This window comes from Megascapheus bottae, chromosome 9 (genome assembly GCF_031878675.1).
Source record: "Megascapheus bottae isolate mThoBot1 chromosome 9, mThoBot2.hap1, whole genome shotgun sequence".
Classification (NCBI taxonomy): Eukaryota; Metazoa; Chordata; class Mammalia; order Rodentia; family Geomyidae; genus Megascapheus; species Megascapheus bottae.
Genome location: NC_143517.1, coordinates 552,757 through 565,788, shown reverse-complemented (window position 1 = coordinate 565,788; position 13,032 = coordinate 552,757). Strand labels below are relative to the sequence as shown.

At 41.0% G+C, this 13,032-nt stretch overlaps 1 protein-coding gene across 1 annotated transcript in view; it reads left to right on the top strand.

The window, feature by feature from the left end:
* Positions 1-8,234, top strand: part of LOC150058676 (uncharacterized) — a 98,601-nt gene extending 90,367 nt beyond the window's left edge. The window contains exon 19 of the mRNA XM_090338796.1: positions 7,267-8,234. Within this exon, the coding sequence (XP_090194922.1) occupies positions 7,267-7,420 (154 nt within the window). The 3' untranslated portion in view covers positions 7,421-8,234. The remainder of the gene's footprint in view (positions 1-7,266) is intronic.
* The last annotated feature ends 4,798 nt before the right edge of the window (positions 8,235-13,032 follow it).

Below are 13,032 nucleotides of genomic sequence, written 5' to 3'. Positions count from 1 at the left end.
TTGGGAGGGGTAGATGGATGGAAAATGGGAGAAAAACATGAGAAGGAATATCAATGTTCAAATGTAATGTACCCACTACTTGAAGAATGTAATTGTAACTCCCCTATATGTTACCCCGACAATAAAATATAATAAAAAGAGAAGTAATGTACTCAGTACCTGAGGAATATAACTGCAACCCCTCTATACATCATCCTGACAATGAAATATAATTGAAAAAAAGAAATCCTTGCAAAATAATCCTATTACATAAGTATTATTTGCATAAAATTATACAGGAAAATTATACAATATTTAAGCAGCTAAGCTATTATGAGGGGCTCTATAGGCTACACCTGTTCCTCCCTTGTGCCCTTTGTGGACAACCTTAGTTGGACTCCTAGCAGGATAGTGACCTCAGACCCTAAAACTTACCACAAAATTGTAAGGTGTGAATTGGAAGCTACCTGTGATTACTTGATGTGTGTATTAATTAGCCAGGAACTCTAGCTATACCCAGCTTGCTCATGACTTGGTGCCTGACAGCCACATTGCCTACCTAGCACCAGCCCTGCTCAGAGAATTTGTTTTCTGAGGTGAGACTATAATGCCCCGAAACTCGAAGCCCCCTGGAAGGATCACCAGAGACCGAAGATCAATGCAAATTGCAATGAGTCATTTATTGATGAGCTCCAGCGCAGTCTCTGCACAGACCAGAGGCCCCGAGCATAAAATTACAACACCTTTAATACATTCTTTGGTAGGGGGAAGGTCCCAGCAAGCATTGGCAGCAAATCAATACACCACATGGGAAATTCATACCACGATTCCATTAAATGATTGGCACAATACAAAGCAGGAGAAGGGTCGTGACTAATCATTGGTCGGTTTAGCCAGTTGTCGAGCTTTGAACTGATTGGCTAATGGATGAAGGGAAAGACCCAATATGGGGTTAATGGAGAAAGACCTGACAAGGGGCCAGACAAGGACAGGCTAACAGGCTTGTGCCCAGTTCGCTGGCCCTCACAAGTCCGGCCTTGTAACTTATGCTCCAGATCCAGGAGTGTCTCAGGTCCAGGGGCGGGTGTGTGGTTATAGATTAGTCACGAGAACAGCAGTTTTTAGCAAGCAAGTATAAAATATAAATGGCTTATACGGGTCCATCTAAATATGTATATAATTATGCTTTTCATTCCCCACTTGTCTTTGGTACTGAGTCGAATCCTTGACTCTCCAGTCGGGCCTCTTCTATTTTTTTTTTTTTTTTTTTACTATAGAGGATGGGCGTGCTGTCTCCTTATGACCTTCTGGCCTGATCATTTTAAGTGAGGCCACGCACATATGGCTCCGAGATCTGACAACGGCAGTTGCTTGCTGCTTCTGGGTCCTCCTCTGTGGCCCAGGAGTGTCCCCTTTATTTGGTTGTTTGTTGCCAGACTTGAACTCGGGGCCTGGTGCTGTCCCTTAACTCTCCAGCTCAGGGCTAGTGCCCTGCCATTCTTAGGTCTCGAACTCAGGGCTTGAGTGCTGCTCCTCAGCTCTGCAGCTCAAGGCTAACACTCTACCATTGTGAGTCCCAAGTCCCGAGGTTGGTGCTTGAGTGCTGTCCCTCAGCTTTCCAGCTCAGAGCTAGCACTCTGCCACCATAAGTTCCGAAGCAACTTCTGGTTAGTTAGGGGTGACAGTCTCACAAGGGGCCTTTTCAGCCCGGGCTGGTGTCAGACCAGTGTGCAGATCAAGGAGTCTCATAAGAGTCCACTTTACTCCAATTAAAGCAACAAGGTGGTCAACATAGAAGTAGCTCTCAAGCACATCCTTACCTGGAGTTCCTGCGTTATTTTACAGTACATTTTCCTGGTGCAAGAACGTTAAAGCATCTCAATAAGATCTAACCTCTAATTTAACTCTTATATATAAAAAAAACTTATAAAACTCAATTTTAAATCTTAATTTTAAAGCCTAACTCATTTATAACAACTTAGATATTATATGCCCCCCCCCCAAAGGTAATTAGGAGTCAATCCTGACTTTGGATAAATGGTCAAAGGGTAGATTCTGTGGGAATTGGGTCAACAGGACCATAAGCTGGACCATGTTAATCCGATCTTTGACAAAAGAAATCAACTTATTAATGATACAAGGTCCGACTGTGAGAGCAAGAAAGAACAAGATCAGAGGGCCTGCCAGAACAGATAGTAAGGTTGTGAGCCAGGGGGAAAAATTGAACCATGACTCATACCCTGGTTGGCCTCATATTCTCTTTGACTTTGGCCATCTTGTCCTGTACAATACCAAAGTGGTCAGCATAAAAGCAACATTCCTCCCCCAGTGCCGCGCACAAACCACCTTGTTGTATAAACAGTAAATCTAAGCCCCTACGGTTTTGTAACACTACTTCCGCCAGGGAGGTGAGAGATTTCTGTAAGTAGGAGACAGAGTCTGACAGTCTCTGAATGTCTTCGTCTATGGTCATATGTAATTCATTATAGGATTGTTTTTGATTAACTAAGGAGGCTACTCCTGTCCCTAGTCTGTCAAGGCTGATTGCCGTGAGAGGTTCTCACTTGATTCTGTGGGCAGAGGGGGAGAGTCGCTGATTCCAGCGGTCTAGAAAACCAGAGTCTGAGTTGTAGATTATAGTGGGGATTAGTCGGACAAGAACACAAGAGTCATTAGTTTGTTGGAGAATGGTGCCATGAATACATGGGGTGAGCCCAGCCTCTGAGCAAGCCCACCACGCATCCAGCGGTGGGATTAAATACTTAGAGTCTACATAGTCTTCCCACACAGAACAATAGGGGCCAAGCTTATATATCTTGTTGCCAGCGCATCTGCCCGTGCTGGTCACTTTACTGAGAGTCAGGCCTACTCTAGCTTGCCATCTGCACGTTTGGAAATCTGAGAGGGTCACGTTATCTTGTATGGCAATGCCCTCGTAATAAGGGGGTGTAATGTCATAGCAGAGCCAGCAAGATTTGGTCCTATCTGGCTGTGTTAGGTTTAAGATCAGAAAGGTCTTTTGCATAATCTGAGCCAGGGGATTAGACTGGTGAGGTAAAAAGGCCATAGTTTGGTTAGTAGTAACAGAGATTATTGGGGACATGGGAGTGGTGGACCTACCAAGAGGAGGTAGGGGGGTCTCAGTTGGTCAAGGAGGGAAAACCAACATTGGGCTGAAGGACTCGGTTGGGTCCTAGTGCTGTCTGTGTGACCTGCTTAACGGTTCAGATGTAACCTGAAGGTTAGACCTGGATCTGTTCCGAACACATACAGACGGATCCCCCACGTCCTGCCTTTGGGCCAGTCTTGAAACTGTCTGCCTGCCTGGGTAAACTTTATCAGTAAAGGGTTACATTTGAAGAATTTACATTGACCTGTAGCCTTATAGGACCACCTATGTATGCCTCTCTCGAAGGTGCAGCTGTCACCGCGATTGAGTCCGGGTTCTCAGCTATTGCGGGCAACGGTGATGAGGTCCCAGTTAGAAGTTGGGTTCCAGTAGGCGTCTCCAGAAGTCTCACAGCCCCACTCCTTACAAAAAAAAATCTGCCTCTCCACCACATCTTTTTATCTCTCCCCTTGTCCTTCCGTCTTGAGGGCAGACGTAAAAGGGAGTATCACAAAGGATGTCTCTCTTGGCCAGATGACGACATCCTGGCTTGTAACCAGTTAAGCCATGCTTCTCGGGAGTACATGGGAACCTACAGTGGGTTAGTTTGGTACCAGATTGGGCTTGTTCCCATGAACATTCAGGTGGTGAACGGGAATCGTAATGGTCAGGGATGTCCCAGGAGCCAACGACTAGTTCACAGAGATCCACTGTGAAGTCTGGCCACCAGGTACCTACAGGGGCCTCTTTGGTGGCCAGAACAATGGGGTCCCCCCACTTAGGAATGATCTCCCAAGACAGCTGGTAGGGTGTATGAGGATTGTCATCACCCTGGAATTGCCAGCATTTGATAGCAAAGATAGCAAGAGTTAAGAACAACATAGTCACAGTCTTAATGCTTACGGAGGAGTGTCAGCTTTAAAGGGTTAAACTTATCCTGGTCAACTGTCCACGCTGCGGGTGTCAGTTCATCAGCAAGGTGACACGCTGGCTTGGCGTGTGTGTGATGGACCCAGGTCGCTATGTCCCTCCACCTTAAGCACTGTGGAGGTTGTCAAGATGACCTGGAAGGGGCCTTTCCACCTGGGCTCGAGGTTCCCTTGGAGGTGGCGTTTCACTAGGTAGGACCCAGTCTCCAGGCCTGAACTGGTGGGGCACGGGTGGAGGTCCTGTGATGTACAGTTCTCTCAGTTTCGGCCAGACCTGTCCGTGAACACCCTTCAAGGCTTGCAAAGAAAGTGAAAGTTTAAAATCATCATCATCTCCCACAGTTACAAGCTTTGTGGGTAAATCAGGGATTATAGGAGGGGGGTTTCCAAACATTATCTCATAAGGGGCTAGGCCTATCTTAAAGGGGGAATTGCGCACCCTGGACAGGGCATATGGAAGGAGGACTACCCAGTCACAGCCAGTCTCCATGGTCAATTTGGTTAGGGTCTCCTTTAAAGTGATGAACCCCCAGTAGTTCATTCCTGCTACCTTCACAGTGGTTGGAGTGCTGGGAATCACAGCATAGGTTCACTTGAGTGCCAGGATACTGGAAACCAGATGATGAACACGTCCTCAAATCAATTTGTAAGGCCTGTAAGGACTGGATTGAATCATGGTTAACAATGCCAGCTGAGATAACACATGACTTGGTGGGGCCAACAATTGTTATCAGACTCAGACACACAGCATTCTTTGGTTTGGAGGGGCATATAGCGTGCCCTCCCAGTTCTGCACCCAAGAAAAAGCTCTCACACTAGGAAGCATGCTTAACAATCCCTCAGGTGGGCACAAAGAATAGTTTCACATTGGTGTACCAATCCTGACCCAGCTTGCATCATGGCTAACTCAATTACATACCTACCAATTCTACTTGTAATCTCCATTCTTAAGATAATGCTCATACCATCTACTACATACAGGAACTCTCTAGGATTTTTCTTTCTCCCTTTTCGTAGAACAAACATGACAATTCTTTTCAGATCCTCCCTTATCCATAAACTATTCTTCTGTTTTCCCAATTCCTTTCCAAAACTTTTCTTTACTAAACTTTTTCTCTCTTCTTTACCTGATTATAGCCCTCATTCACATTTAACCAGATTTAATGAGGCCAGGATTCTCTAGACAGGTATAAAAGACTTGAACCTGTAGCCATTCCTCATAAGTGCAGTCTCCACTCCATCTGTTACTACTCTTTCCCATGTCTTTAATTTTATCCTGTCTCACTTTCCAAAAATGACTCTGGTCCCTTCATCTAAAGGGATTTGATGGGTGGAGATTCAGCTTCTGTAACTTCTTCAAGCTGACTCAGGGGTGTTGTCTTTATCCTTAGCTAGGGACCCTAAAAAGCTTATCAAGAGGTTGCCAGGATTACATTTCAGGAGCAATATTTTACTTCATACTGGAGATCATATAAAACATTTAACAACTGCACAACCCTTTTTTAGCTACAGTAGTGTAGCTTACTTAGCACCCATTTGCAAAGGTATTTTCTTGATTGTCTGGGGAACTTAATCCCTGTGACCTCAACAATGCCTCAGTTACCTATGTAGGCCTATACACAGATCAATGGGGACACAAACCTCAGATCCACAAACTTTCCTGAATTTGTGGCTGGTGTCAAATCAAACTTCACTCAATTAGGACTTTAAACTACCCACTATCACAGATGATTGACAAGTTCCTGCTCAGTTATGAAAGGCATGGTCATTAGTAAGGCATGCTTACAAACTATTCTATGACCTCCCGGCTCTGATTAATATTGAATGGCCAAGCACAAGTGTCTCTAGGATCTGACACCATCTTTGCCATCCAAGCAGTGGCTTACTGCATCTGGATGCTTCATTGCTTTCTTCCCAGTAGTGTCTCTCCACACAGGGATGAACATCCCATTGGCATTTCACTTTGTTGGTTGCTGGACTTGAACTCCCATTTTCTAGTGATTAATTGGAGATAAGAGTCTCTTGGCTTTGTAGTGCCCTGGCTGGCTTTGAACCTCAATCCTGAGATCTCAGCCTCCTGAGTAGCTAGGATTACAGGCATGAGCGACCGCACTCGGCTGGATGTTTTAATTTTTTTAAATAGATCTTTGCTGACATTTATAATTTTGATTTTGAAACAGTAAGGTGTTTTCCTACTGTATTTGTCATGGCAGTTTATAACAAAAATGCAGAGATTTATTTCTATTAGAAACACTATTTCAGCTATGTTTTGTGTTTGAATAGAATTTTTATTTGTTTAGAGTGCTTACTAGTATTAAATAGTTCAGAGTATGTAACATTTACTTTAAGGACTCATGATAGTTTTTAGTGTAAGGAGTCTAAAGAAAATATTCAAACTGGGTCTCATTTTCTGCCAATTTGGGTAGAACCATATTTGTGTCATTTCAATTACAAAGATTAAAATATGCCATATAATTTATTTATATGAAAATTTATTTTTGTAGTGACATAGCAGTTGTCTAGTCTTTTGACAGAAGCATATTTTTAAAGAATTTATATGTGATGATTCTATAAAGTCTGCAATCTTTCTGGGACATGAGTGGGGACACTTTCCATTGTAAATTACATCAAGGAAACAAAAATGCTGACCAGTGTTAAAAGAGTAAGAGTGAAAGGCTATATTTGATTGTGAAATTTTTATTAGTTACCATTTGTGTTTCTCTTTTTAACCATGGAAGGTAACAAGGTACAAACTCTCTAAATATTAATGATCAAACATTGATAGAAATTCTAACATGCAGAAAAAAATATAACTTTTTGGTTAAAAAAAAGGAGCCATGAGGATTCTGGGAAGATAATGGAGGATCAGGGTAAGTCTTTATGAGGTCTCATCAAGACACCAATTTTAGCATTGTAGTGGACAATCTATAGCTAAAGAACAATTCTAAGTAAGCTATAGTAGAACAGAGATCTCTTTCACAGAGAAAAAACACAGCCTGCTTAGAGACAGTTCTGAGCCCACACCAGCGGCAGTGGTGACAAAGGCCACAGTGGTGGTGGCGGTTGTTGCTCCCCAGAGCAGCTGTGCCAAGACAAAGCCACCAGAACCTGAGTAATCAGTGCCTGCCTTACCTGCACAGACTGGGAGATTATGAACAGAAATCTTCACCCTGCTGGTCACAGACAGATGCAGAAAACCAAGGGGAAGTGTGAGAACCTCACTAACGATATTCTCACTTCTGCTTGCAGAATGGTATTGGGAAGGCAGCCCCTCCCCAACCAGCGAACAACAGCACCATCTTGGCTACTGGCAAAGACCCTGCCAGACCAACTAGCAGATAACTGGAGCCTGAAGAGTGATGTCCTCAGCAACATCTCTCAAAAGGGCAAAGAATTTGATTAAAGTCAGCTTAGCTGGGTGATTGGTTCCCTGCCTTGGAGAGAGTAATTCCTCCCTGGGCGGGATGGCTTTCTTCTCCCTGAAAACAAAGGCAGAGATGCTCCACCCAGAGGCTCTCTACTGAACTTGTTAAAGTAAGAGTGGCCACAGGCTGGGTCAGAGTGAGTTCTGAAGCTCACCAGGGAATCCAGATAGAATACAACTCCATTCTCATTCAAGCTACCGAAAACAGACAACTTTCTCCTGCAGGACACATAAAGCTCCTCATTCTGCCAGTAAATTAACCTGGGTGGGAAGTCACAAAGATCACAAGTCTGTAAGGGAGAACTTTTTCTGCCTAGTCAAGAAAACTGATTGAAAAAAGTGTGAGGCCTAAATTAATTTTTAGTCTGATGAACATCAGTAAAAAGTTATTTCTAAGCAGTCTCCATTTTGTAAAGTTCTGAGAAATCCTCTAACTGCCTCTTCTCAGGAGAACTGTAAGATGCTCCATCAGTTGTTTACTCAGAGAGCTAGCCAGGACATTCAAAGGTACTCTCTAGGACTGCAGCTGTGTTCCACAGCTAGCAAGGACACCTAAAAACTAAAGTTCTGTGGGAAACCATAACATCAGAACAGATAAGAAACTGAGGAATGTCTCTATGTAAAAGTTAACTAAAAGATGAGGCTGTGAGAATGAAAACTAAAACTAAAACTTATTAACTCTGTACTATAAAAGCTGTGTTAATTCTATACTCGGAGCCTCCAAGCGTCACTGGTTCCAAGGCACGCAAGACCAAGCTCGAGCTTGCTAATAAACAGCTCTTTGTTGCTTGCATTGGTCTTGGACTCTGGTGGTCTTTTGGGGGGATTGGGAACTTTGGGCACAACAAAAGCAACTAAGCCAAAACACAGGATATGAGACTTCTTAAAGAGACTGGATCCCAAATTCAGTGGAGACACAAGCTCCCCCTGCCAAAAAAAAAATGGAGTATTTTTTTTCTAATCTTAAATTTTTACTACTTTTTTCATTTTCATTTTTACTTGTTCCTTTTTAAAAAATATTGATAGCAGGTTAGACAATGCAGAAGAGAGAATCTCTTAACCATCCTAAGATTCTACACACCCAATGTTGGAGCATCCAAGCTCATCAAACAAACTTTACTTACACTAAAACCACACATAGATCCAAACAGTGATTGTTGGTGACTTTGACACACCACTGTCACCTCTGGATAGATCAACCAGGCAAAAACTCAGAATTGAATAATTGCATAGATAAACTAGACCTAACCTGTCTAGACTAACTAGACATCTGCAGATTATTCCAACCAGCAACACCAGAATATACATTTTTACAGAAGCACATGGACAATTTTCTAAAACAGACCACATTTTAGGGCATAAAGTGAACCTGAGAAGATTCAGAAACACTGAAATTATTCCCTGCATTCTCTCAGACCACAAGGGCATAAAATTCCAACTAAGCAACAATCTCCACCAAGGAAAACTGTAACTCATAGAGATGGAATAATACATTATTGAATCTACAATAGGTCATTGAGGAGATCAGAAGAGAAATTCAACATTTTATGAAATTTAACAAAAAGGAGAACACAAAATACCAGCTCCTTTGGGACAAAGAAAACACAGGACTCAGAGGAAAATTTATAGTTCTGAGTGTCCACATGAACAGACTGGAAAAGTCTCAAACCAACAATTTAATGGTGCACTTTAAGCACTTGGAAAAAGAGCAACAAATCAATCCAAATTCCTGTACAAGGAAGCAAAGCATTAAAATTAAAGCAGAATTAAATGAAATAAAGTCCAAAAAGCCATAGAAAGAATCAACAAAACAAGGAGTTGGTTCTTTGAAAAAATTGACAGACCCTTAGCAAATCTTACTAAAAAAGGAAGGGAACACACCCAAATAAACAAAATCATGGACAAGAGTGGAAATATCAAGACAGAAATTATCAAGATCCAGAGCATCATAAGGCATTTTTTCAAACATTTATGCCAAAATTTTGACAATCTAGAAGAGATGGATGAATTTCTAGCCAATATTAACATACCCAAATGAAACCAAGAAGATCTGATTCAACTAAACAGACCTATTCCAAGTATTGAAATAGAAATGGCAATAAGAGACCTCCCATAGAAGAAAAGCCCAGGACCTGATGGATTCACAGCTGAGTCCTATAAGGCCTTCAAAGCAGTGCTCACACCAATACTCCTCAAACTCTTTAATGAAATTGAAAGCAATGGTTCTTTGCCAAACTCATTCTATGAAGCCAACATAATTCTTATCCCAAAACCAGACAGTGACTCATCAAAGAAATGGACCTATAGATCCATTTCTTTAGTGAATATTGATGCAAATTTATTCAACAAAATACTGGTCAATTGTCTTCAAGAACTCATAAAAAATTATGCACTATGATCAAACAGGTTTTATCACAGGGATCCAAAGCTGGTTCAATACATGCAAGTTAATTGGTATAATTCATCACATCAACAGGTGTAAGGACAAGAATTTCATGATTATCACAATAGATCTAGAAAAGGTATTTGACACAATCCAACACCCCTTTATGCTAAAAGCTCTGAAGAAACTAGGAATCCATGGAACATTCCTCAGTATAATAAGGCTGTGTTTGACAAACCTACAGCTAGCATTATACTTAATGCTGAAAAGCCAGTTCCTCTAAAATCAGGAATGAGACAAGGATGCCCACTCTCTCCACTCCTCTTTAACATAGTATTAGAATTCCTAGCCAGAGCAATAAGGCAAGAAGCAAGCATAAAAGAGATCCAAATAGGGAAACAGGAAGTGAAACTTTCCCTTTTTGCAGATGACATGATTGTGTATTTAAATAACCTTATAGATTCCCAAGTTGCTTCAGCTGATTTGAAACTTTGGCAAAGTAGCAGGATATAAAATTAACCCTCCAAAATCAGCTGCTTTCCTGTATTTCAACAATGAGAGGAGCGAGGCAGAAATCAGGAAAGCAACTTCTTTTTTTATATGTTTTTTATTGTAATTAATAGAAAGGTTACATTATATTCACCAGATAAAAGGTGCATTAATTCATATACATCAATACCCTTTCTCATGTCTTGGTCCCCACTTCCCTCTCCCTACCCCTCATCTTGTTTCCCCCTTTCCTATTTCAAATAATCAAATACAAATATATCCAATTTTTCAGATAACAAAGTGAGATACTGTAACAATATGAGATAACCAAGGGATAGCAAAAGAGATGAGAGATAACATAGTACATTAAAGACAACAATCACTCATTATATGGCTTTTGTTTCTATATCCTAGAGGTCCTTTCATTTAGCATCATACTATATGGCCTTATGTATCTAGGTTTTGCTCGATTGCAAGTCTCTGCTAGGAGAGCCAAGGTTTCTACTGATTGTGACAAATGAGGGAAACCATTGAGCCTATGTTCCTTTGAGTCTGGCTTACTTCACTTAATATGATTTTTCCTAAGTCTTTCCATTTCTTTACAAATGGGGCGATGTCTTTCTTTCTGACAGCAGCCTAGAATTCCATTGTGTATAAATACCACATCTTGTTGATCCACTCATCAACTGAGGGACATCTGGGTTGGTTCCATATCTTTGCTATGTTAAATAGTGCTGCAATAAACATTGTTGTTGTAGTGGATTTAGGATGTCCTTGTTTCTGTACGATTGGGAAAATGCCTAGTAGTGAAATTGCTAGGTTATAGGGGAGCTCTATGTTTAATCTTTTGAGGAACTGCCATATTGCTTTCCATAGTGGTTGAACGAGTTTGCACTCCCACCAACAGTGTAGTAGTGATCTCTCCTGGTCACATCGCTCCAGCATCTGTTGTTAGTAGATTTCTTGATCCTGGCCATTCTAACTAGAGTGAGGTGGAATCTTAGAGTTGTTTTGATTTGCATTTCTTTTATGGCCAGAGATGTCGAGCATTTCTTCATGTGTCTGTAGGCTATTTTTATTTCTTCTTCAGAGGAGGTTCTCTTTAAGTCTTTGGCCTATCTTTTAATGCGATGGTTGTTTCTTTGGAGATTAGTTTTGGAGTGATTCAATGTTTTGAGCTGTTGATATATTTTAGATATGAGGCCTTTGTCCATTGTATGGTTGGTGAAGATCTTCTCCCACTCTGTAGCCTTCCTAATTAATTTACTAGCTATGTCCTTTACCATACAGAAGCTCTGTAGTTTAATGCAATCCCACTTATCCAGCCTTTCTCTGATTTGTTGTGTTTCTTGGTCCTTGTTGAGAAAGTTTCGACCTGTGCCAAGGAGGCCTAGTGTGTCTCCTATTCCTTCTTGTAAAGTTTTCAGTGTGTCAGCTTTTACCTCCAGGTCTTTGATCCATTTGGAGTTAATTCTAGTGCAGGATCCAACTTTAGTTTTCTGCAGGTGCTTAACCAGTTCTGCCAGCACCACTTGTTGAAGAGGCTGTCTTTCTTCCATTCTATTTTTTTGGCTCCCTTGTCAAAGATTAAGTGGCCATAGGTCTGTGGTTTAATATCTGGGTCCTCAGGTCTATTCCATTGGTCTTCAGGCCTGTTCTTGTGCCAGTAGCAAGTTGTTTTGATTATTATAGCTCTGTAATAGAGTCTAAAGTTTGGTATTGAAATTCCTCCTGCGCTGTTCTTTCTGCTAAGAAGTGTTTTTGCTATACAGGGTCTTTTATTATTCTATACAAAATTTTGGATTGCCTCTTCTATTGCTTTAAAGAATGACATTGGGATATTGATGGGTATTGTGTAGAATTTGTAGACAGCCCTTGGGTAGATTTTCATCTTCACGATGTTGAGTCTTCCAAGCCAGGAGCATGGGAGGTTTTTCCATTTCCTCAGTTCTGCCTTAATTTCCTTTTTCAGGATTTTAAAGTTTTCATCAAAAAGGTCCTTTACATTCTTAGTTAATTCCTAGGTACTTTATTTTCTTTGGGCTATTGCATAAGGAGTTGCTTTCCTGATTGTTGCCTCGTTCCTCTCACTGTTGGTATAGAGGAAGGCAGTTGATCTTTGAGGGTTAATTTTATACCCTGCTACCTTTCCAAAGTTTTGAATCAGTTCAAGGAGCTTGGGAGTGGAGTCTATAGGGTTCTTTAAATATAGAATCATGTCATCTGCAAAGAGGGAACATTTTACTTTCTCAGGAAAGCAACTTCTTTTGCAATAGCCTCAAAGAAAATAAAGTACTTAGGAATTAACCAAGAAAATAAAAGACCTTTATGATGAAAACTTTAAATCTCTGGAAAGGAAATTAAAGCCGTTCTAAGAAAACCCTCCCATGCTCCTGAATTGGAAGAATTAATGTGGTGAAAATGGCAGTCTTGCTAAGGACTATGTACAAATTCAATGCAATATCTATCTATATCCCAATGTCATTCTTTAAAGAAAAAGACTAAGCTCAAGTTTCTGAATTCAAGCCATACTATCAGCCCACATAAAATACAAACACACACTCACACACACACACATTCACAGGAATTTAAGAATGGAAGAAAAATATACATATATACATAGAGATAAGAAACAGTGAAACAAAGAAAACAACAAAGAACGGAAATTGATTTTATGATTTCACCTGGCTTCAAAAAATAGAAAACAATGCAGCAATAA